Here is a 25,913-nt window from a genome sequence, read left to right on the forward strand (position 1 = left end):
TCTGAGGAGCACAAATGGGAAAATTCAGCTAAAAGTAGCCCCACCTCATCTTCACCCCATCACACTCTCTTCTACAATAGACGCACCAATATAGTAACCAAACACACAACCTATGTAATATAACAGTGTAAAAATGGTACTTTTGGAATAGGTAGTGGTAAAACACTCTGGGGAGAAAGTATGCAGCCTGGACTGTATCTGTCGGCCGGATCAGCAGCTGACAGTTTATCCACTGTATTAATGTACAGCCGTTTTTAATGAAGGACAATCTGCACACGGGCAGAGCCAAGTGTATTAATAGTCAATCTGTGCCGTCCTACATTAATGAGAAAGAGAACAAGAACATGGAGGATCACATGCACGCATGTACAATTAAAAACAAACACTGTTGAATATTTAAATATCTATGGTTTAGAGGACACTTTGTCTCCCGCAGTGCAGAAGACACTGGAAGTACATGCTCAGAGCACATGGAAACAAATTTAGATTTATATGAATCGTAAGCAGGAGGCATTTGAGAAAGGGATACTGGCCAGTGGCCACCCTTGTAGCTCTAGGAATGGCACTGTTGGTTTTCTCAGCTGATTGGTCCATTTCGGTGGAACTTAAGGCACACTTGAAGGATTGCAATGAAATTTTGTTCAGACATGGAATCTACAGAAGGTAAACTAAATTCTCGACATGCATAAAAGGGTGACATACGAGATATAGGACATGAAGTGGGTCACAGATGTCTCTGCCGTGAAGTCAATCAATTCTCCTGAAAGAAGATCTCCTTGGCCCTTGCGTCCATGGCCTTTTGTCTTTTGCCACTGTTGGATTAACTGCTCATTAACAGAAAGGATATCAGGTCTATTGTTCAATACCTAGAGTTTATACACTCAATAGCCCATTTGCAGTATGTCCTTGCTACCTTTGAATGAACAGATGACATAATAAGTCTGAGGGTTAATAAATTGTTCTGGATTGAGAAAATGCGGCATGTCATTGCTCTCCTATTTTATTTCGCCCTCAGAGCATCCTTTTCATGTTAGCTTAAATGAAATATTTGTTACCACTATCAAAAGGCAGAGGCAAGAGGTCAAGCCTGTTATATCAAGCCAAGTGTGAAAGTGATTCAGCTGAAATGCGCCAAATGAATACATGCAGTTGGCATGACATGACACGTCATAGGTCTAAAGCGGTGACCTAAATGGTCACCTTGTACAGTTTAACTAAGGACATAACATTTACCTATTTTCTTTGTTTTAAACACAGTTTGGCTAATTCCAAACTGGTTATTCACTCAGGCTGGTCCTTGATAACACTGCCCTCTGTGTGAAGAAGCATTTTAGTCAAATGTAGCTTCTTCATCTGCCTTTATGGTTGTATTATGAAGTTTAGTAAGTTCTATTCAGTGATTTATGGCAATCTATTCATTTTATGCATTACTGTGATTTGGTATTTTCAGATATTTACCAATTATGTTAATTTTCTTTTTTTTCCTGAAAAAGATTTTTTAAGATAAATATTTCGTTCAAACGGTTCAACAAGGCATAAGGATACGAACCCCAGACGAAGCCCACTCCGAGGATACAAACAATCTTCACATGGTTTCCATTGCAGCGTGACTCACCAACACATACACAGACCTTAGCCTACACTGCGTGGGTACATCTGAGGTCACGCTGCCCTTGCAATCAGTGTAATTGAGTCCAGTGAATAAAACCATGAAAGCAAGGGACTGAATCTTCGGTCCTTCGCTGAAGTCCTCAATGCATATCTAAATATCAGTTACCTGGATAAACCAAATACATATGTACAATAAAGGAGTTGATTAATGACTCTGGCCAGCTACTGCTTCTGTTATCTTCATTATCACAGTCATTTGAGGTGAAGCCGCATAAAGTGAATTTCTGACAAGGCAGACTCCAAAACAAACATAACAGTAAGTCTGCATGACTATTACAATTGAGTCCCATTGTTCACAAACACCGTTCAGTATTCTCTGGCATTTTACTAAATTCATCTCAGTTTGATTAGCAGTATGAGGAATACATTTCTATCCATTGTTTATCTTGGCAACTACAGTGATAAAACACACTAGTACAGAACAAGACAACAGTTTTTCATTCATAGCAAAATGACTGACTGTTAAAATCCTGGTTTCAATTTTCTCAGTCTGGCCATCTGTTCAGCAGTAATCATATTTTCCCCTAAGTCAGGCAAGGCCTGGCAGGAAAAGAAAAGATGACCTGCTTGTTGTGGCTCGCTTGATGTCGGAACAGCCCATCTGGCTTGGGATTACACAGACCCCAGTTAGGCCACCTAAACCCTGGGTATTCCACCGATTCCACTTCATCAGTACACAAACTTTTATTTTCCCATGCTCTTCCCTGCTTTGCTGAAATGCTGGATTAGTCATTTTACCAAGATTTTTCTGCTCTGCCATCAGTACTGTACGTAGACCATGTAGCAAAACAGTTTATTTTTTTGTCTAACACAATTAAGCAATTGTGTTTGTTATTCCTTGAATCGTTGTTCTGCAGTCGGCAGAGTTAACAGAGTTAAGTCCAGTTGTGAACGACACAGACTAAAAGATTAGCGGCTGCGCTTTGGTTAAAAAATAGATTAAATGCCGTAATTAGTTTAAACTCTAATCCTCGTAATTATGTCGTGCAAACAGTGCTATCCATGGGGCTGAAACATAGCCAAGCTATTATCTACACTCACTTGCCAGTTCATTAGATACACTAGTGAAAACAAATGCATTCTAACATAACAGTCCTGCACTAAATTTCCATGTTCAGTTGTTGCTGAAACAGCATCAGAGAAGTGGTAACTCAGCTAGACGATCATTCTGGAGGATGTAGGATGAGGTGCTTTTAAATTGGATTAAGTTGTTCAGTAAAGTTTTTCCGTTATTTGGCGTAACCCACTGTCTTAAATAGCACAACTTTCATGAAGCTATGATTTAGTGCAGGACTGTTACATTACAATGCATTCATTTTCACATTATGAACTGGCAATCAGTGCATTGCTTAGCCAACATAAATAGCCTAACTGGAGAGTTGCGGCCATACGATAGAGTGGCGACCTGTCCAGAGTGTACCCCGCCCCTCTTGCCCAGACGACAAGCGGTTACAGAAAATTTATGAATGAAGAGTTGCAACGTAGCGCATAGTTAGAGAAGCAGCTTGAGGCCGAAGGGTCATAGGGTTGTATCCCCTCCGTGTCCATGGTTGAGATTCCTCAAGCGAGCACCTAACCCTTCAGTTTTTTACACAAGTTGCAGTCTACTACTCCGAATGTACACGCTACTGTGTAAACAAATTGATGGGTCAAACGCAGAAAAATAATGTCCCTGTGTGATATCAATACAATAGAAATTATTATTAATGTTGTGGTGCATAAGTCGGAGACAAATGGAGCTTTGGCCAAGATCTCAGAGACCAGAAAGATAATCACACTGATTTGAAACATTTCCCAACAAACAAAGGCAACTATCGGCTATAATCATAAATTAAAGTCCACGTTCAGTGTAAACCTACTCAAATAACATCATTGTGTGAATTCATGAATTTTCTTCGCGATGGTAAAAATCACCATCATGGGCCTTTGGTTGAAACTTCAGTAGCTAATGTGGTTAACTTGGGTTACTTGGGTTTGCTGGTTCCACAGTACTTAGCCCCAGTACTTCTGTCAGTACAGTGTTATCATAGCCAACAAAACCAATGGCTCAAGCCACAAAACTAAATCCAGAGTGATTTATACCTCAGTTTACGTCCTCTCATGCTGAGAGCTTGTGAGACCTTATCGTATTGCAAAGAAATCCTAGAAAAACAAACTTTTCCCATGCATGTGAAATGTGTATACATTTTTATTACACAGTAGGCCAATTTCATAAAAACCAAAAAAAAAAAATTAGATAAAGCTCTTGTAGAAATACAACTATGAAAACACAATAAAAGGTATGTTGGTCAGTGCGTGAAACTAAGATTTCCTCACTTGGTTTCTTTTTCTCAACATGTTCTTGTTGTCATGATCTGTGATTTCTACTGACCTTTTCAGTCTGACTGACGGCTTCAGCTTAGACCACTGCGGCAGCCAAAGTGGACAGGATGAGCTGATCAGTACTCTGTTGCCTTATATATAGGTCACGGGGCATCAGATAACCCGATCTCCATATGTAGGGAGAAGATCAGGTGATGCTTAATATGCTGTTTGATATGCTGTTTGCTCTGCCAGCTTCTTCTCCACATACGGTCAGATTGATAATGCATGCACCCAGTGGAATCTATTTGTTCCATTGAAGCTGACCTCCATCTGTGAGGGCAGAGTGGGAGGAGATTCGTTGTTTGTTCAGTTACTGAGAAAAGGTACAAAAAAGAAACGCTGTACAGGCTCATCGGATGGAAATGTACTTAGAAAATATTCTTTCTACATTAAGTGAAACAACAAAAGACACCAATAACTGACTGCTCAATAAACACCAAGCCTGCTCACTGACTGATCAGATCTAAGTGTTTCAGAATTGCAATGATTAATGGCTGTTAGGCAACAAGTCCAGGTGGGCATTAATACCAATACTGTCCAGTCTTTTAACCTTATCCACAGTGCTGATGCCTAAACCTAACTACAGCTGGGAGTCTGGGTTGCAAGACACAGCTCCCTCTATTGCCATTCTCTCCAATAAATATCACAATAGTGTTTGTTTTAGCCTGAAAGTCAGCACAAACTTTCCAAACCAACAAACTTTTTGTGGGGAAGGTTGGAGTTGCTCCGTTGTGGAACTGACTGTGCCTCAGCAGATCGATCGGGTCGATCAAATTGTTTTGGCGGGCTCTACATGGTGATGGACAGAAGAGTAAAAGCGACATTGTCACCCGAGTGCCGTTGGTTTGAATTTGTTTTGACATAACCGGTTGAAACACCCCACGAAATGAAACCCAAATGTCGTTTTGCCAGACTCACATTAAAGTGTAAAGTGGAGATTTCAGTCGGGCTACACCAGGCTAGTGGCGTTTCATAAAGTTAAGAAAAGTGTAATCCAGATTACACCAATCAGGCATAACATTATGACCACTTGCCTAATATTGTGTAGGTCTCCCTTGTGCCTCCAAAACAGTTGTGACTCATCAGAGAATGGACATGGACCTTCTGAGGGTGTCCTGTGGTGTCTGGTATCATTAATGTTATTAATGGGGGCCTTTGGGTTCTATGGGTTGAGGGGAGGGGCCTCTGGGCATCTCACCCACTCAGTTTTGAGTGGGTGAGATGCCTATGTGCAGGGCTTGAATGGAAAGCGATGATAAGAGTAAGTAAGTGGAGCTGGGCCTAGTGATTGGTCAATTACACAAGATTGATGTAATGATGGTGCTGCAAAACGGAATAGAAAATTCAAATTAACATGCAATTGGGACATTTGAGGAACAACAACCGCCTCTGAACCATAAACCTTTAAGAGCTAGCCAAAAAGTCTGACAGTGCGGAAACGTTCTCACTTCAGGGATCTGAAGCTGCAGCTGGCTCTTGATAGTCGCACACACCCGCACACACACACAGCTGCAGGACACAAACTCCAACACTCTGAATGCGAAGTCCTCAGCTGACACAGTTTCTCCAAAAATCATCCTGAATATAACAGCCATTAACTTTATGTTCTAAGACAAACTGCGTCAGACCATGAAAATATTTTTACTGAATGCTGAATTTTATTGTGCTTGAGGGAGTCAGAAAAGCAACTGCAGGGCCGTAAATTAAAAGAAATAACTATAGTATGCATTTCTACATGTATACACTGCCTCTAGACATATAGACACGGCTCTTCACTTGACTAGATACCTTTAATAGTTCTTTGCTGTATGACTTTGAGGGTTGTATGATCTGAAATCTTACTGTCGGCGTTTTCTTTACCTTGGATTAAATGAAAAATGTTCTCTGGCTTTCCCAAAACAAGCTGCATTTGAAGTGTTTCTGCAAACAATGTGCAGAGGTGACAGCCCAATGACAAACCTGACACATCCTGTGAGCTACTCATCACGCCACCTCCCACTCTTATTCTCACGTGTTCCTTTCTCCAGCTTTGAAGTCATTTTTTTCATTACCGCTGCTTTGTCCCCTCAGTGCTTCCAATTTTTCAGATTAATTTTTACACCTTTTTCTCGCTTGAGGATTTAATCAGCAGCGTGAGGCTCCTCCGCCACATCCGTACACTTCTGCGCGTATTCTACCTCATTTTCACGGCGTTCGGAGTTTTGTAAATAACCTTAGACAAGCTGGAGGTCGCACTGACATCACGTTGCACGTCCCTTTTGTTCGCACCAGATAAGACCTCTTCGGAGTGGAAGCGTAGCACGGGAGCATTTCATCATCGAGTGCACTTTTGTGTGCGTGTAAGGCAGTGTTTAATTGCACGGCTCATTACGCGCAATTTCACAGGGTGCTGCCTTTCGTTTTGTTTTCTCTAATTGGAAATGTTTGGCCTGAGTCTCAGCTGTGATTAGGACTCGAAAGCCGTGTGAGGATGAAGCGTTAATTACGATACGGACCTCCAACATCTGTCACATATAACACAATGGCACGCTCTCCAACGCGGGGTACCTACTTTTAATTCATTGTCTTTTTGTTTGCCTCATGTATCCTCAACACTGTGCTGGCGTTCATTACCTCTGCACATACAGATACAGATACAACTGTAATTAACTAAACTACAAACTGTTGCTTTCAGATGGGGTCGTGTTTACAGAGGTGCGATATTGACGACTTTGTCAGTTGAAATTTTCCGTACGGTTCGAGTTCACGAATTGTGTTTGCTGATGTTTTCAGAAATGGTGAAGGTGATTGGCGAGTTCATCGATCTGGCATAACATTGCGACCACCAGCGGCAGCTCTGAAGCGTCATTTCCCCCAGCGTCCTCTTCTGTTTATAGTCAGCCTTTTCAAAAGAAGACCGGACAAGGCAGAGGATGTACATTGATCAGGCATAACATTATGACCACCGTCCTAATATTGTGTAGGTCTCCCCTGTGCCTCCAAAACAGTTGTGACACATCAGAGAATGGACATGGGCCTTCTGAGGGTGTCCTGCGGTGTCTGGTAACAGAATGTTGTTAGTGGGTTGAGGGGAGGGGTCTCTGTGGATCAGACTTGTTCCAGTGCATCCCACATATACTTGATCAGTTCTGAACCTAGTGAGGTCAACACCTTGTGCTGTTTTTCATGTTTTTTGAGTTGTTCCTAAACCGTTGTTTTTCTTTTTTCAGGCTGCATCCTGCTGGGGATGGCTGCAGCCATCAAGGAGTGTCATTACTATGGGGTCAGAGCGTCTGGTCTGGTCTAGGTGGGTGGTACATGTCTAAGCAACATCCAGTTTACCTGCAGAACATTGTATTGTCACATAATGGTCAAAGTTATTTACTTCTCCTGCCAGTGGTCATAATGTTATGCCTGATCAGTGCATATAGAAAAATATTTTTAACCAGTACAATTATGCACGTTTATTTGCACCACATTCACTCCATTTGTAAAGTTCTTTTTTTTTTTTCCCTTGTTGACCGACCATCTTTATAAGACTCATATGTCACTGCTGAGAGTAAGCAAAAACGTCACATTCTCTCTATTTTGGAGCTTGTTTCTGGTCCCCAACCGTATTTTACAACCCATTTTTGCTCAACGCAACCGCTGTCCTGGGTCATTATTTTGAAGGTCAGCGGAATATTGCTTGCGCACCAATCTTCCTGCCGTATTTACAGTCAGTTCTCACATCCTGTTATCTAAAGCCTGGCATCAAGTCCACGTGATCCTTCACCTGAGATGTCAGAGTGAGGCGGAGAGATAAAACCAGAAGGAACAGGCTGACCACTTTCCTCCCACTGCATTAGACAGATGTCACTGTGACATCTATCTAATGCAGCCTCAAACTTGATCTCATCTCATTTAGGACTAGATCAAACTTTTACATAGTTAAAGGTATCCAGGGCTGAGGCAGCCTGTTGCTAACCAGAAAGAAGAGTGGACGAGGCTTTGTCCTTGCATCCTAAATACAGTAGAATGACGCATGACACACACCACATTTGTTACATCTGCAACACAGGAATACTGTACATGTCTGTTTCCCTGGTAACTCATTTATAAGGGTCTAAATGATCAACTGAACATGGCACAAAAAGAAACCTTTGGCTATATCCTCAACTCTAACCTTCCTTTTAAGCCTGAGTGCTTTTAGTTTCATCTCAATCAGAAAGGGGGGACATAAGAAAAGGACCGTATGCGTCTAATTCTGTCTCTTTTCCATGACTACCTTACTATAACCTTACAAAATGAATGAAAACCTCTGTTAGTTGGGCCTTTCATTTATTAAAGGTTTTATAGGCTGCCAGCTGGAAACAATGTTTGATTAATACAGGTCAAAGGTTCCCTTAAACAAAGTTCTCCTTGCTTTCACCGTTTCTCTGCAAAATCCAGTGATAGTGGTGGAAAGAGACATGAACCTGCCTTCAGTTTATGTAATATTTGTGTGTCTAACTCACCTGAACGAGTGGGCGGCTCATAGTAATGCCACTGTCTTAATGTATTACTGCCAGATGGCAATCAGTGAAACAGTGTGAAGCCACTAATGTATATTGCATCATCTGTATGTTTGAGCATCCCCGTGCACATCCTCGAGTTAATAGCCCAACTCAGTGCATGTAGACAGTTGCTATGAAGCATTGGACACATAGGGTATTTCATCCACCACTGTCCTCTTCTTCTGCTGTATGCACTAAAAAAATCTCCAGCCCAACTGAAAACAACAAGAACAATTTCCAAACTAGCTACCTTACACGCTGAAATGATCGCTGAATGTACAATGAGGCAAGCCTGCTCAGTCCTTCCAGGGAAGGCTTGTGAAGACACAGAATAGGTTTATAGCATGTCCTGCTTAACTGGGACATTGTTCTGGTCAGTTCTCTGACACAGCCATCGGCATTCAGGGTTTCTTTGAATTTGCATATCGTCACACTGTTAAAATAATCGCCTAAGTCATTTTTTGTCAAAATTGTTTTTTTTGCCGAAATCATCTCCTCATGACGCCGGCCACCTATGGTAAATCGTCAACATCCTCAGTTGACCAGTTCATGTGATTTTACCCCTTTAAGATGATGGCCTATGGCAAGTGTGTGAGACTACTGGTGAAGTTTTTTGTGTTTCCTGAAAAACTTGAAAAAATGAGTTAGGCGATTATTTTAACAGGGTGACGATATATTGTGGTTGGGCAATACATATGGATATTACATTTGTGTTAAGATTTAATCAGTGCATATTCTGCAATGAATTCATACTAGCATTAATTAGCAGTGTTTTAAGTATGATTCATTGACTTGTGCCAACTGTAATTGGAAACGCAGCTGTAATATGTATCTGCAAATGGTTGCTTACACACACAACATGATCTGATTGGTTGGAGGACTCCTAGAGTCTTTGTGCTGCTTTAGTAGGACATTTGATTCATTCAAAGTGTGCACCTTAATGTGTCTCTGTTTAAAGAATGTCCCCACTTTTGACAAAAGGGTTCAAGTGTTCCTTTTTTGGTCATTTTCTGCGTGTCTGTTAATGAGAGGTGCCGTAATCGTGGAGGAACATAAACCTTGCGACGCGTCAACGTGCTGAACGCAAATCGAATCCAAGTCATCGATAATGTCAACAAGTTATTGGAACCCTAGTTGTTCATATTCGTTTTTCTTTTTTTCCCCCTTTGGTAACTAAATATTTCTTTTGTTGACACCCCTTTTTAATAAAGTTTGTGCACAATGCACCATGTCATTTAGCTAACATACCACTAATGCTGTATGTCTTGAAGGTTTGAAAGGTCCTTGCTGCATCTGGAATAGATGCTGTTTACCGGAAGTTTTGGTTTGGTGGTCTGACTAAAGGCTCACTTAAGGTATTGCAGGACTAGATGCCGCAACCCACGCACATAGCCAACGCCGGTACAAGCCATTTATACTTGTGAACTGTGTAAAAACGCTTGTTGGCGCTGTGTCTTTTTTGCCCTTAAGGTTAATTTTTGTTTCTACTTCCCGCTTCACTTTCAATTATGGTGCCTGAAACTTTTGCGAGGAAGATGAGTCATGCAAATGTTTGTATCTCCAAACCTCCTCAGTTAACCTTTCCTTGATGTGTTCCATCGTTATTGATCCAAAACATTAAATTTGAAAATTGCGGAGATGGAGAAGCAGCCGGAAATACTAAAGCAGAAACACGCTACTACCAAGTGGATCAATCACAGCTCTTGCAGCCTGCGTCGCTGCGCCGTGTAGTTACATTTCTGGGGAGGTGCACATCAGCTACAACACTAGGGTCTGTGTAGGGTCTGCGCTGTCGCTGTAGCTACGGTGTCAAATTGATGCAGAAGCCTAAACTGCCTACTAGTCAGTGCAGGTGACTTTTTTTTCTTTTTGCAAAGATTTGCCTTTTGAGAGAACTATACGAAACAAGGTTGCACGCAATGATCCTTTTTCCTCCTCCATTGTCTCAACATACAGTATTATGAAACAGATTTCTGGCAGTTGTAAATCAAATCAGTCATGGAAGAGAATACGATTCTTTTCACACACCCTTAACTAACAAAAGTCTTGTCATTATGTTGCCACTGAGTTGACAGTTGCTGATGAGATGCTATAGACCAGTGTTTTTCAACCGCTGTGCCGCGGCACACTAGTGTGCCGTGAGAGATCGTCAGGTGTGCCGTGGGAAATTATCCAATTTCACCTAATGGTCTAAAAAACATTTTTTGAAAACGAATTAATTATTACCTGCAAATAATATGCCATTGTCAAGTGTCTGTGTATATATATCTGTCTGTGTATCAGAGGTTGCGCTAGACTTTTTCGTTGTCTGTCATTTTGACTGACAGGGTCATAAAAATCCCGTCAAAATCTATTTTTACCCATCACTTTAGTTTTTTAAATTGATAATAAATACATATTCAATAGCATTTAATTTTCATTAAAGTTTAATTAACCTTAAGTACTTTTTTCGTAACAGTATTGACTTTAAATGGTAACAAAAACAACAACAACAAAAGTTTCGGCTGCCGACAGTCAATGCTGCCGACACGTCTTGTCCGTACTCGGAACGGGACTGCTAGCGTAAACAGCTCTTAGACGGTACCGTAGGGTTGAAGTGCTTCGGTGGTATGCAAATTCCACTTTGGTAGCCGAGCCGCATAGACATAGACCATTGACTGTATATACTAGACGTAGACATATGGTTAGCCGAGCTCTGACGTGTGCATCAGTGTAATCTCTGTACCAGGAAATCGTGCACCGACAAAAGTTCCGCGATGTTTGGAATGCAAACTGCGATGAGAGACAAGAGCCAATTAATAAGGTCACTCGCCACCAAATGGTCAGGGGTGTGAATTGCAATCTGTCAAAATGACGGACGGCCTTCAGATTTTTCCGTCACATTTTAAAAAAAACGGTCAATGACGGAAAGTATTGGGTTAACGCGACCCCTGCTGTGTATAAAAAAGACATTTTTCTTTGCGTTTATTTGATTTCTTTTTGAGACAATTTGACAAGAATGACTTTATATTGTTAATATAGGCTACAGAGTTTAATTATTTTTTAACGTTTTCGGTTTTCGGTTGTGTGCCTTGTGATTTTTTCAATGAAAAAAATGTACCTTAGCTCAAGAAAGGTTGAAAAACACTGCTATAGACACTCTTAGTTTTGATGATCATCCTTAGCGATAAGTTGTGTTTTGCTGTCCGAGTAGACTTACTGAAGTCCTTCAAAGCAGAAAGACATCCATGTTTGTTTAGATTAGTAAAGTGAGAGCTTTGTGAAATGTGGGTTGGTTATATGTAGGATTAAAAGGTATATTAAAAATGTAGCAGAACAGCACAGTTACGGGAAAGGAGTATAAAGGATGATGATAAGTAGACCAGGGGATCACTAGGGAGTAGTAAGAGGGGATGTCATGCAGGTAAAAAAGAAAATAACTACTGTGTGATTCACTAACCATCCTTATAAGAAAACCATTGATGCCAGCGGGACAGACTGAAAGGAGAAAACTGCAGGGGCCTGAAAGAGAAAAATGGTGCAGAGGTGAAGTGAGAAGAACAAAGGAACTGAAGAGATGGGGAGGAGAAGGCACACGGGGTGACTAACTGAAGACAAAGGCTGAGAATACACCATGAAACATTTGTATGAATAGATATGAACTTATTTCAACCTTGGCAACGTGTTAAAGCTTAAGAAGAGCCCAACGTGACTGCTCATCCTGCCCCAATCCAGCCTTTGTGGCTGGGGATAACCACTGCTGGGTAATCTTTCAGCCACACCAGAAGTGATGCGATGTATGTTTTAGGTACTCCGTGTGTGGGCTGTTTTGGATGATAGTAGGTGTGTGTAGTTGTATACCATGGCAGAATCAAGTCCATATGATTTGACATTGCTGTTATACCTCTGAAATTAGAACTGAACCTCTGGAAAGTCTCGAAAAGTGAACTAGTAATATATCCAACAAAGGTTCAAAAAAGGCAACTGGACTTTTTTTGAGAAGAAGTTCTGAAGAACTGAAGAAGCTACTCGGATGAGTGGTGAAACGTCTTCTCAAAAAACTCTACAAGTCCAGTTGCCTTTTTTGAACCTTTGTTGGATATACCATGACCTGGATGACTGAGAAACTTCACAGACAACTAGTAATATACTGGAGCAATTTCAGGAATACTTGTAGGGGCACTTCGGAAACAGTACTAATAGAATGTCTCAAAAAAAACTATTGGGACAGTATATTTTCCTATTCAAAAAATTATAACATATACAATTAAAGTGAACCAAATTGCACCTAACATACGGTATACAACAGGATATGTGACCAGAGTGAGATGGGATCAGACTGCCTTCCAGCCAATGTAACAGCAAGCCTGTTGACCACGAGCAGGCAACAGACACATTCACCAAGTGACATTTGCTGTGCTAACAAACTGTGAGTCCTTGTATTTTAGCTCAGTCAGCCGGAGCGACTAAAGCTAAATAGATATGATTGGACACACGCAAAAGGCCATAAATGCACGATACTCATCAAAGCAACTGTCACCGCCGTGGATAATGGCTCCAAATTACATCATCAGCACCCGATGACACCCATGCAATCAACACACGGGTGTAATTAGCATCAGCAGCCCCAGCAGACAGCGAGCATGGTCTGATGAGACTTCAGGGTTCCGTTGGCTGACGGACAAGACGTCCATGTGATTAAAGTGCATCTGAACTTTCCCGTGGCTTTCAGAGACTTGGCTTCATCCGTTCATGAGTCACTGTGTAGCCCACCTACACACACATGCACGTAAACACAAAGACACACTTGAAGCCCACGCTGTGCAGGTGCTACTGAGGTCAGGTAAGCGTGCAGAGATTCTTACATCTCCAACCAATCGAGCGCACCAAGCCCAAAATTGGTGTGACTGTAGGAAGATTGTTTCCTGGGCCTGAACCGCAAGATTGCCCCAGTTCCATAATAAGGTCAATGTGTCACAGCGTCACTGTGGCATACTGACCTCCTGGCCCCACTGAGCATTCAATTTTAACTTAGAGAGCTCCCGTTTCGTCATTTCATTTAATTTCCTGGCTGCTGCAGTGTCACTGAAAGCGAGACTATTGCTTTACAGATCCACCTACTCAACACGAATGAATAAACTTTCATTTTAATATGTCCTTTAAATATTTTTTTCTTCCAGTGCCAGACTGCAGCTTAAGGCAATGATGTTGAATTAATTAATTTGCGGCCATGCATGTGAGAAATTGTCTTTTCATTCATGGATAGCGCTCATGTCAGTGTGAAAAGATGAAAGGTTAAGCTGAGGTAGTTGGAGCCTGGTACATCCTGATCTGCACACACACACCACAAACTCAAGGGACAGGCCTTGCTGTGTCTCTTTAGTAGGTACACTACGTTCAGTGCAAATTCGAAGTAAGGCTTCATTATTCAAGAGCAGGTGAGGAGTCCCTTTCGGTGTTATTCGACAGTGTATATACTACAAGTATAAATAAAGCACATAATTGAGACATAAAGCATGAAGAGACTTCCCTTCAACTAAAACTGCTGTTTGAGCCAGTTGCTACCACTGCAATATAAAACAATGTGGAAAGAGAGGCATATTAAACCAAACCGTTTGGCTTGGCTTTGGTTTTCATGGTTTCATATGATGTTGGAAACACTCCTTTGGAGTCTGGTCCATTTCAACACTTCTGCAGATGTGTCAGCCACATATTCACTGCCAGTTTTCTGCTCGTCTACATCACAAAGGTGTCCTACTGGGTTCAGATCTGGGGACTGCAGAGGCCAGAGGCTTGGAGACGTGATGCATTTTCAAGCTGGAGGCAGCCGTAGTCACTTCATCTGTCAGTAGTCATAGTGTTATGCCTGATTGGTGTATCTATATTGCATTAACACCACTGCATTAGCCCACAACTTTAAAAATTTGGTTCAGTCTCATCCCTCTTCTTTGCGTCATTCCCAATGTCATTTAGAATAGAGTAGATGAACAAACCTTGTAGTACTCAGCGGTAGGGGTTGAACGACTGGATTTTTTAAAGTCGACCTAATTTGTGGTGAAAGTCGAGTCGACGTCGACAAGTCGATGACGTCACACATAAAAACACAGTAGAAAGTAACGCTTTGCAACAATGAAATCTATATTCTTGACCTGAGTGCATAATGTAGCATCTCACACAAAAGAAGCTACGGAGGCTTTTATGTAAGGCTACTGTCCGCTCTACAACCACAGCAACAATGTCAACTAACAAAACGCAAAAGATTTGAACATACACGTGAGCTAATCAATATTGTGTACTACAGATATGTATAGTCTATATGAATCGGCACCGTCAATAGCGTTTAATGGTACTTCACAGCGTGTTGTAAGATAATATAATGTTGCTGGGTTAAAAAAAAGCGGTTTATCTCCAAAGTATTTTCCGTGTATAGCAGCTAAAGGTCAAATAACTTCAGACAATGAAATTTACAGCCTCCTTCTCTCTGTAACTGCAGGACTCTGTTAGCGTTAGCAGATGTCTTTTCAGATGAGTGTGCATTGCAGTAGTACTTTTGTTGTGTTACAGGACTGATATACATATTCTGGGCTTCATCTTCGGTGAAGTATTTCCATACACTTGATGAACTGCTGATGGTATGCAGCAATGAGCCACTGGGCTCCTCACCTGCACCTTCGGGGCGTCCATGTTGTTATTGTCATGTGATCGGTAGTCGACTTCCTGCTCAAAGCGTCACGGCACAGCAGTAAAGTCGACGAGTCGACGAGTCGAGAAATCGGTACAACCCCTATTCAGCAGTAAACAGCAGGCTAAACCAGAGATTTGTCATTTCTTTAGGAATTAACAAATACAGAAACATGGCTGAACAGAGACCGAACTATTCAAGAGTTTTTGTGCCCTAAAAGCCACAGCCCCATCATAACAGACCTTCACTACTATCAGCTGCAAGTTACCAGCACAGCACATCCAGCACAGTGATTTCCAAGAAACAAGGTAACGATGTGACCTGAGACACGGCAGTGTGAGATGCACTTTACCACCGCACATTTACCACCGTGTATGGGAACACGGGGACATGAGTTCGTGCCTTAATGAACTGCGTGCCATTTTTTTTTTCTTTTCGAACATCCCATCGACAGTCACGTAAGCCTCACACGTGGCGTACATGTGATCAGAAAAGTATCAAATCAGTGGGTTAAAAAAAGGCGTTCCATCCACCGGTGGCACGTGTGTGCATGTCTCTTTCTTTACCATTTAAGACATAGAAGTTGAAGAGAATCAAATGAAACCTTACATGCTATGTATATATTTAAGTTCCATTTGCCTGATGCTGTTTGTCTGAGAAGACACTGTTACAGCCACTTACAGCTCATCCCCCAGCACAATGCTTGGATGATTTGAGAGCATTTGCAGGGCCAAGATCACCCGAGAGTGCAAATAATTGGCTTCTCTTCTTCTCCCTTGTATGATGAACATGTGGCCTGCTGTGAGTCATTGTTAAAAGGTTAACTAATGGGGCAAATGGCACATGTTGACGTGTTGAAGCTGTGAAACTACTTTAAAAAGCAGCGGTCACACCACGCCAATCTTACCCAATGATCCTGGGGCCAAGAAATTGTATTTGCTCAAGAGACCATTATAACCGTAGTGAACGACGTAACTAACAAAATGAAGTCTGATCAGACAAACATCACATGGCTGTACCTCAAATCCTCTAGTTGAAACTGGCTGTTAATTTAAAGGTTTCTGATAGTGGGAGTGGGAGTGGCAGCCTTATACAAATGTAGGCCAGCCCCCAAATACAAGGCATGGAAAAAAACGTGATTCATTGATTCTGATTCAGTTTTCCGAATACTATTAATACAAAGAGCACTAAGGCAACATTCATGCCCATCTTCAGACTTCTTTTAGCTCACACCAACAGAAAAGCAACGGCAACGGTAACCTCTGTTTGTTCCTTCCTTCCTTCAATTACTTTGTTTAGACAGAAACTATTCTTTGGATTTTTCCACCATAGGCTCTGAAATACTCAGTCTTTTACTCTACTTCCAGTGCTAGAGCTGTTCCCATCTAAGGTTCTGGCAAACCAGCCATTTCAGGTTGATGTAAAATGCATCTCCACGGGTGGACTAGCACGGGAATGTCACCAAACACATGGCAAGGGCTTGTACGTGACAGATTTATATGCAAATGTTGTGTATTTTGAATTTAACCTCTTAGGAAGTTTGAACTAGTAATTTACAATTTCTTCTTTTTTCTCATCAACGCCGTTTCAGCCTGGAAGCCAGACCAACTTCCCCACCTACATTTGTTTTTGTAGTGGAAAGTTGGTCTGGAGTCCCTCCGTTGGCAACCGATTGTGCTCCAGCAAAGATCTGCCGGGCCAATCAAATTGTTTGCGACTGACAGAAAAGTAACAGCAACGTAGCAATCATACACGGCATCTGAGGGCCGTTAGGTTGAATCTGTTAGAGCTAAAAGGCTGCCATCGGAGAATTGATTCTTCTGTCGCGAAATAAAGAGCCATTTGTCAAGAACACCTTAAACGCTTAGTGTCACATACCTTGTTGCTCTGAACTGTTGCAGGAGGTAGTTTTTTCTCTATGATAAATATTCACAGAGAAAAAATATTCACATATTCTGATAAGATTTGATTCTGGCTACCTCACGTTGCTTTTATTCATAAGCAAATACATTATATTGAAAGCCATAAGAACAACGTGGGTATGGAATAAAAGGTACAGAATATTATTTTGAGTATGTCTGAGGTACATTATCTGCACTATTATGTAAAGCTGCAAACATAATTAGACTTGGTATGATTCACTCTTTAAACACTTCAACAGGGAAGATGTGACTCGTCTGAAGCCTTCAAAACAATTCACCATGCTGAAGCACCTGCAGGCTGAAAATAAAAGGATATTTTCTTTTTGTGCTTTTGCAAAAGGACACATGATGTCTGACTCTTTCACAGTGCACTGCCATCACATGGAAGCCTATTATGTAATGCATGTACATACCGTGTGTGTATGCAATGAGACTTGAGTGCTGAATGATGGGACACTTACAATCAAATATAAGGTATCAAATCATGCATGCTGACATGCATGCAATCATCTTGTCTGTGTGCGGCCTAACCGTTTAAGATAAGATGATCAGTTTCATCAGGCTCAGCAACCTTGCGCAGACAGTTTGCCTTGATTTGACAAAGCCTTGAAGGCCTATCTTTGGACAGATACACAATTTCAGCTCGACACTTACTGGTGAAACCTCCTCTGTCCGTTACGTAACCCAATCCCAACACTAGGAGGGAGCAGTGCAGCAAAAAATACAGAATCCCTCACTGGCTTCCCACCTAGATATAAACTGTGTTTATCTTGCCATGGACAACTTATGGATGCAAGGAATTTATAATGAGGTTGGAAACAGAAACTATGATTAACTCTTCAGTATTTCATGATTTGAGTTTGCACATAGCTTCAATAGCATTAGTTTTACTGTTGCTTGTGGCTGTTGGAAAATGATTCTTAACTGGATTCAAAAAATACCGCGCCCCCCTGCCAGTGTATCACCAAGTTAGAGCTAACGTCTAAGCTGCACTTTAAACACTTTGATCCTGCAGAGAATTTTAACTCTGCCTAAACTAAATCAGATCTTTTTGAAAACTTTAAATCCTCAGTTTCAAGTGTGAGCTGCCAAAGGGTTTTCACACGAGTCAATTTCCCAGTTTTGTCAACTCGATTTGCCATGAACCTCATTGAGCTTGACCGCACAAGATTTGGACTACACAAGATTAAGAAAGAAATCTTATTTAGTAGCTACAATATCTATAATACGATCTACTGTAGAACGGTGCTTACCAGATTCCAGAAGAGAGGGTTGAAAATGATGGCGAGCACAGCGACACGAAAGCTGGAGTCATGGACATTAATGTGTTTTTGAAGCTCTTCCATCAGGGAGAAGTCCATCTGGAAAAAATAAAAATATCGTGAAAAATGAGACTGGGATGGGTAAAGCACATAAAAACCGGGCAGCAATGAAAGGTGCTGAAAAATGCAGTTCCTCTAATGGCCACTTGAGGCTGGATCCAAAAGTGAGTCAATGGACCTCCATATTAAAGGGGAACTACTGTTTTTTTACAACCTGGACCTTATTTCTGGCATAAAATACGGTCGTTTACTCACCCATATAACTTTTGTGTAATTCGTTTTCCTTCGGGAGATAATTAGATCAGCGTATATCCATGTAGAGGGAGTGACTGGGGCACGAAATGCAGCCTCTAAATAACGCATTATCTGCCGCGAAACTAGTTCATTTCACCAATATTTTGTTATCATACGCTAGTGCTCCTCCCCGTTGAGTCTGGAGTTACCTGTTATCATCATCCGGGGTCTTTAGATTGACCTACATGACGGATGATGTCTTCTGATTCTTCGGATGATGTTGTCTCACGCAACAGTCGGCTCGTTTACCTGCAATTTGCTACTGCTAGTTTTTTGTTTTGTTTTGTTTTTTGTTTTTTTTGCAATATGGCTGAATATTTTTTCGACTCTGAGGTTGTGGACAAACCATATTAGGTTAGGGTCTCTGTGGCCAATTTACCCTTTCATGAAAACGGAGATGTATTTAAATTGTACTGCAAAAGCCTTTAACGTTCAAGTTATGGTAAAAAGCAGAAATAACAAACTTGTACCCCACGATTTATTAAAACAGAGATATGATATTGACAGCTTTCTGCAATACGCACAACTGAAACACTGTCTAAGAGAGAAAATGAATACAACAAAACAACAAAAGTCTGCAAATACCCCCACTGTTTGATAAAGTTAAACTAAAACACACTTAATTAACACAGCCAACAGTCTCCCGGGATCTGTCTAAGACTGGTAAAAAGACCTAGCAACTACCATGGATACCAATACTTGGATGCACATTTACAACAACACCATGTCACACAATTTTTGCAGAGTTCGTTTCACCCAACACACTTAACACAAGACGGGGATTTCAGAAAATAACACCCATTCACAGTGCACTTTAAACACTACATACGGTATGTGGATGTGGGATTTGTATGTAGAACCGGGGAAAGAGGTTGGGAGTGTAATTTATATGTTAATGTTTGTAGTCTTTTTTTTTTCCTAAGGAGAGCTATCATAATTTCATTTCTGATTCTGATCACTTTCGTGCCTTCTAGCTGTACACGCCCACTCAAACATTCTGGTCAAATGTCATGAATAATTTACCCCGAGCTATGGGTCACAGTTTTCCAGCCTCCGCATCTATATGCCTCTCTTCTAGTAGACCTCTCTTCAGCTGAACCTCCACTGAATTATAATATTGATAAAAAAAAAATAATAAAAAAAAACTGTGGGTCACGCCAACTTCTTTGTTGAAATGCCCTTTGCAGTCTGTATGCTCTTCAAGTCTTGACCAATGTCTAATGTTCAATAATTGGCCTCATTATCTCCTTATCTCCTCCTACGTTTTCATAACGCATGTGATACCATAGTAGAATGAATTTGTGGATGACTCAGCATGGCAGATTTCCTTCAAATGTATTCAAAAAGTTGCATGAAAGAAAATTTTATTAAAAAAATATAATAAAACTGAGTGTGCATGTGAGTACATTCACTCCATACGGGACTCTCAGAAATACATAAGTTCTAAGAGTTAATTTATATTCGATTTTTAATGTTTTTTTATGGCGTTTAGTGTATATTTGTGTATTTTTGTTGATGTATGTTCTTTTTGAATACAGCTTTATTAAAAAAAAATGGCTTTGCAGAAGACCATGCTTTTATTTTGGAAAGAAATAAAACGGTAGCGACTGCCTTCCGGCGGCTAGAGCTCAGCAGCAGCAGCAGCAGCAGCAGCAGAGTCAACCTGAAACTCAACCACTCAGCTGTACCGGGTCATGAGAAAAGTCGGAGACACAGAACAACTTTCCCGTTTACAGCAGCACGACTTTTACCTTCGAGTAGTCGAGGTTGTTGAACCCTCCGCAGCAGTCCAGCGGGACGGGGTGATTGTTTTCGGCGGGATTGTTATTGTTCCGCACAGCGGCAGCGTCGCCGTCTCTCATGCAGTCTGAGTGAAGCCTGTCAGCTTATATACATGTGTGGAAGACAAATGTTGCATAACAAAGAGTCAAAGGTCCTAATTTTGACAGTAAAAGCGGGCTGCAGTTGTGCTAGAGAACCACTCTTGTCCAATAACCTATAACCCCGCTCAGTGCATTCTGGGAAATGCGGTTCAAACGCCATTTATAGTGGATAAAAACAAACGTATGGCGGGACCATTTTATTTATTTATCTTTTCAGTCATTTACTTTGGTTTAAATATAAAAAATTAAAATATATATATATTTTATTTTATTTCCGGACTTGCTGCTACACCTGATGACTTCTGCTTGTATTTCTTCGTGTTTCTCGTTTCTCCTTTACAGTAAATGTCCGTCGCTCTACAGTGACACCTGTTGGCTGAATGTATGAATGAACACCTGATAAATCAAAATTTAAAGGTCAAATCTTTGATGTAGTGTTAAAAAAGTGCAAAATAAAGGATCATATTTATCTGTTTTATCCTTGCTGCTGTTCTGTTTCACAGTTTTACTGCTTTTTCTCTTTGCATCTTCTTTCACTTTGGTCTTTTTCTTTTTGTGCCTCCTCTTTTCCTCTTCCATTTAAATATCTTTGGCCCCCCTTCATTTATTTTTAAACATTTTCTCCCCTTTTTCCTCCCTTCATTTTTTCTTTGCTCCTCTTTTGCCCTAATTTCTTTCCCCTTTTACTTCTTCCATCCCCTCCTCTTCTCATCTTTTCATTCATGTCCTCTTCTCTTTCCATCACCCTCCTTTCTTTTTTCCATTTCCATCTCACTTCTCTTCTGTCCTTTCTTTTCTCTGTTTGTCTTCTCAGATTACTGTCATTTTCTTCCTCATTTGCCTAATTTTTCCTTTTTCTGTGTCCCCGTCCCCTCTTGTTTTTCTTCTCTTCCTGTTTTGTTTACATGCCCTTTCTGTTCTTGCTTAATTCTATATCCCCTCTTTCATTATTCTCATATCATCCATCATTACTCTGTTCTTTACTTCCAACCGCCACCCCCCTCTACTATTCTTCCTTTCTCCTTTCCTTTTACTACTTTTCCCCCCATCTTCCTCCTCCACCCCCCGCGGTTTGTTTGGGCTTGGTCGGTTAAGCAGAAGACACCTCATGTGGAGGGAGGAATAGGGGGAGCGCGAAAAACCTGCGTGGCTCCCTGACCTGGCATACAGTCCGTTCATCAGGGTGTCTGAACGCTCCCGTGTAAAATAAAAAAAGCATGACACCCAGCCAGCAGGTAAAGATTACGCTTGTAATTGACACTCTCTCCTCCTCCTCCTTCTTAGTTCAGCTTGACGTTTTCTTCTCCCTCATTTTGTCCGCAGATGTTTGATCTGCAGAAGACAGGGATCGGGCTTTTTGCGCCGACACAGGCTTTAAAGATGTCCTTGTATAATGTATGCCACTGAAAGAACACTGGTCTATAGCTTTGAAAGGAAAAACATCATTCATGACGATTACATAATAAAAGATTTTTTATTAATTTATTTTTTTAAAGAAAGAAACCGTTATAAAAAGTCAAACGGAGAAGCTTGGGAACATAACTGCAGCGGATGTATAAATACTTGTAGAGCATCAATCACACGACCAGTCATGCGACTCATGTGAAATGTGCGGCACACATTGACACTGCAGGTCCCCTCTGCTCTACAGAAGTCCCATAGAGTCTCCATGCTCTGCCTCACCTCTTAAACCTACAGTTCATTCTATATTTAGTTTGCAGCCGCGTGGATGTGATTCACCGCGCCTGGTGTCACTTTTCCCCTCAGCCTCCAACGGACGAAATCAATGCTGCTTTAATGAGGGAATGGAGAGGAGACTTTGTTATATACAGGCAATAGGGAAAAGAAGAGAAAGGACATATAGAAAGATGAAAGAAGATTATACTATACTCACATTATAGTTCTCGTTGCATCCCAAAGGTGTGGGATACTGTCCCCAGCAATGGCACAACGCACTATAGTATAAATAGATGTTCTTGGACAGTTTGTCCTTTGACTGTAGAGATACAGTAATTCCCACTAACTCTGATCCTGTTGAAGTCAAACTTAATTTCCTGGATGGTTTTCTCTGAATGGAAGAATATATGTACAGTAAGTCTGGTGGATTTTCCAAAGAAAGTAAGACAGGAACGAACAAAGAAAACCCTGTTGTATCCAGGCGAAATGAATACCTGTAAATGAGTTTTGTCATTTGTGACCTACAACTCCTATGGCGCAGATAGTACCCAAACGTTCCAACCTCTGTAAAACCTCCCTGCCTCGCTTTTTAAACATCACAGTTGGTATAGTCAGTGGCAAGATGTTGAAGTACAGTTTTGGACTGCCACTGTATCGTCACAGAGGTGTATTCAGTCGAAAAAATGTTATAGTTTCTTTAGGTAGAAAGCTGTCATTTTCTAGCAGTCAAGCAGTGTGGCACTGTAGCACTTACACCTGGTTGTTTTTTTAATGGCAACATTGTCTTGTGCTGTCAATACACATTTTTTTTGCTTAGCCCTAACCCAGTGATTCCCAATCTGGGGTACGCGTACCCCTAGGGGTACGCAAAGTGACGTAGGGGGTACGCGAAAGAGTTGATTCTGAACTCTGGCTAAAACGGATAGATTGCCCTTCCAGAGAGACCTCAACTACTACCACCAGTCAGCCCACAGGCGAAGATGCACACGCCAGCCACAGCAACCCAGGCTATTCCTCAACTTCTATGTCTAACTTTGACCGGGATGCTAGAAGCAGTGCAGATGTGGCTAGCGAAGCTGCTAGCATAGCCACGGACAGCGATGAGGAGTCTGAAGTGCGTGAGAGTAGGGGGTACATGGCTGGAAGTCAAATGTCTGAAGGGGTACGGGCTGCGAAAAGTTTGGGAACCACTGCCCCAACCCAAACCATCTTGTGTGTCATTTTACACTGTTAAATTACACCCGAAAAGCTTAAAATGGGTAGCCATGACTTGTGAAATGTCCCAGAAGTAGCAGTGCTATTCATTCTAAATTCCGTGATATCACATGTTGATTACAGTGCAACTATTCCTGACAAATGACTTATCCGTAAGAACAAGCCCTCGAAGAACCACATCGTCCCAACACGCTGAATACGACCCATAGTAGTGTAATGTAGTACAGATGTTATTGTCTCTACTGCTTGGCTAGGTTTAAAAAAAATGGCCAAAATGCTAAATAATAACTACAAAAGCTACTATATTTATATAGGTGGTAAGAATTGATTTATGGTCATTGTTTTGTTGACTCATCCATCTACCCTGGCCTCCTCCTTATGCAGATTTTGCAGGTATTAGTCACCTGCACTTGTCATGCACGCAGAACCAAAACAATAATGGTTAAATGTTTATTAGTTGGCTGCACGGGGACATAACCACATATTTATATAATCAAAGGTTTTGACATCTGTTTGCAGAACACACATACAGTTAAACATTCACACGGCCGACCGTGTTTACTTTTCCACGAGTTAGGCAGGAAAACCATGCGTGTTGTGCTTTCACCCACACAATGCAGTACATACAGAGGAACACCGCGGAGAGTAAACGCACACACCGGTGAAATATCATTGGAAAACGGGGAAGACAAAAACAAGCGGAGAGAAAAAGTGACGGGGGGGTTGTGAGCTCGTCGACTGATGGTTTTCATTCAACGCACACGAGGATAAGGATGTTATTTTTCTGTCGTTCTTCTGTATCGCCTGAATCAATACGGCCAGCAGGAGCTCTGTTTTGCTTTTTTATTTTTACCTCCAACTTGCATCTCAACACACACACACACTCCCGTGGACTTAAGTCGGTTGCTTCCGTTGCATAAGTCTTTCAAGTGGCAGGTGGACAGAACACAGTCGACTTGCCGCGATGCTGTGTCAACATCAGCAGGTCAATGCAGCATGAGTTTGATGATTCAACATGATGGGTGCTCTAGGATAAATGTGGCTACCACACTGGAGCACGGCTCTTGTTCCAACCTCCGGATTTTAACATCAGAAGGATTCAGCTTGGAAATGCACATCAAACAGAGCTAATAAGTGGTTCTGTCCCCAAAATAAGAGAAAGCTTAACAAATGCAGGACTATGCACTTCAATATGTACAACAGTGAGTGAGTGCATAACCATATATGCATTAGCTTTAACGTTACGTGCGAGCCTTTGATCATCTCTGTATTAGTGCCTAGAGATAAATTCAAACACAGACACGAGGACAAAGGTCAGTAGATGTTAGATTCTTCTGTAGAAACAGTAAATACAACATTGGCGCCAGAAGCTAGCTGTTGCTCCCAGAGTTGCTGCAAAACTCTGACCAATGATTAAACTCGTATTGTTCTTGTGAAGCCAGTTGATCCTCTGGTGTACAGATGTACGGCCACAACATTAAAACCACTGACCGGAGACGTAAATAACATTGACCATCTTCTGACAACTCAATGTTCTGCTGGGAAACCTTTGGACCTGGCATTCATGTGGATGTTACTGAGACATGTACCACCCACCTAGACCAGACCAAGAACCTCCACCCCTTAGCAATGACACTCCTTGATGGCTGCAGCCATCCCCAGCAGGATGCGGCTTGACACAGACACACGCACAAAAACGGTTTAGGAACAAACCAGAAAACAGCACCAAATTCACTAGATCCCAAACTGATCAAGTATCTGTGGGATGATCCACAGAGGTCCCTCTCAACCCATAGAGCCCAAAGGCCCTCATTAACAACATTCACAGGACCTCAGAAGGCCCATGTCCGTTCTCTGATGAGTCAGAACTGTTTTGGAGGCACAAGAGAGACCTACATAATATTAGGAAGGTCATAATGTTATGCCTGATCAATGTACGTCCTCTGCCTGCTCTGGTCTTCTTTGAAAGCGGCTGACTATAAACAGAAGAGGACGCTGGGGGATATGACGTGCAGAGCTGCTGTTTTGACAGGCAGTGTTTACACGCTATATATACTATAAACGACTGGATGTCAGACTTTTTGAAAAAAACCCGTCTCTGTTTCACAAGTGTAAGATATTTTCTCCAAACGCACAAATGTATTAAGCCACACGTCAAGAGACTTTCCAAAATTGTAGAAGCTGTTTTCTAGCTAGCTAGCAGTGTAGAGACAGAGATGACTGGACTTTGAACCTATCCTCCAGACTACCTGACATGACCCCAACCCAAAGAGTGCAGTTATAAGGGCAAAGGAAACTACCTAGGGCTTAAGGAATTGGGAGGTGTTATGCACTGGGAGAACTAGAGAAAGGCCTTTTAAAAAGATCTGGAATCCAGTTATGATGACATA

The 25,913-nt window shown here is 41.5% G+C and overlaps 1 protein-coding gene across 1 annotated transcript in view; it reads right to left on the bottom strand.

Moving 5' to 3' along the window:
• pemt (phosphatidylethanolamine N-methyltransferase) overlaps positions 1-21,059 on the bottom strand; it is a 60,654-nt gene extending 39,595 nt beyond the window's left edge. The window contains exons 1-2 of the mRNA XM_084568050.1: positions 20,500-21,059; positions 18,386-18,493 (exon numbers count right to left, since the gene is read on the bottom strand). Of these exons, the coding sequence (XP_084424176.1) occupies positions 18,386-18,493; positions 20,500-20,610 (219 nt within the window). The 5' untranslated portion in view covers positions 20,611-21,059. The remainder of the gene's footprint in view (positions 1-18,385; positions 18,494-20,499) is intronic.
• Between the last annotated feature and the right edge of the window lie 4,854 nt (positions 21,060-25,913).

The sequence above is a fragment of the Chelon labrosus genome, assembly GCF_963514085.1.
Source record: "Chelon labrosus genome assembly, chromosome: 19".
Classification (NCBI taxonomy): Eukaryota; Metazoa; Chordata; class Actinopteri; order Mugiliformes; family Mugilidae; genus Chelon; species Chelon labrosus.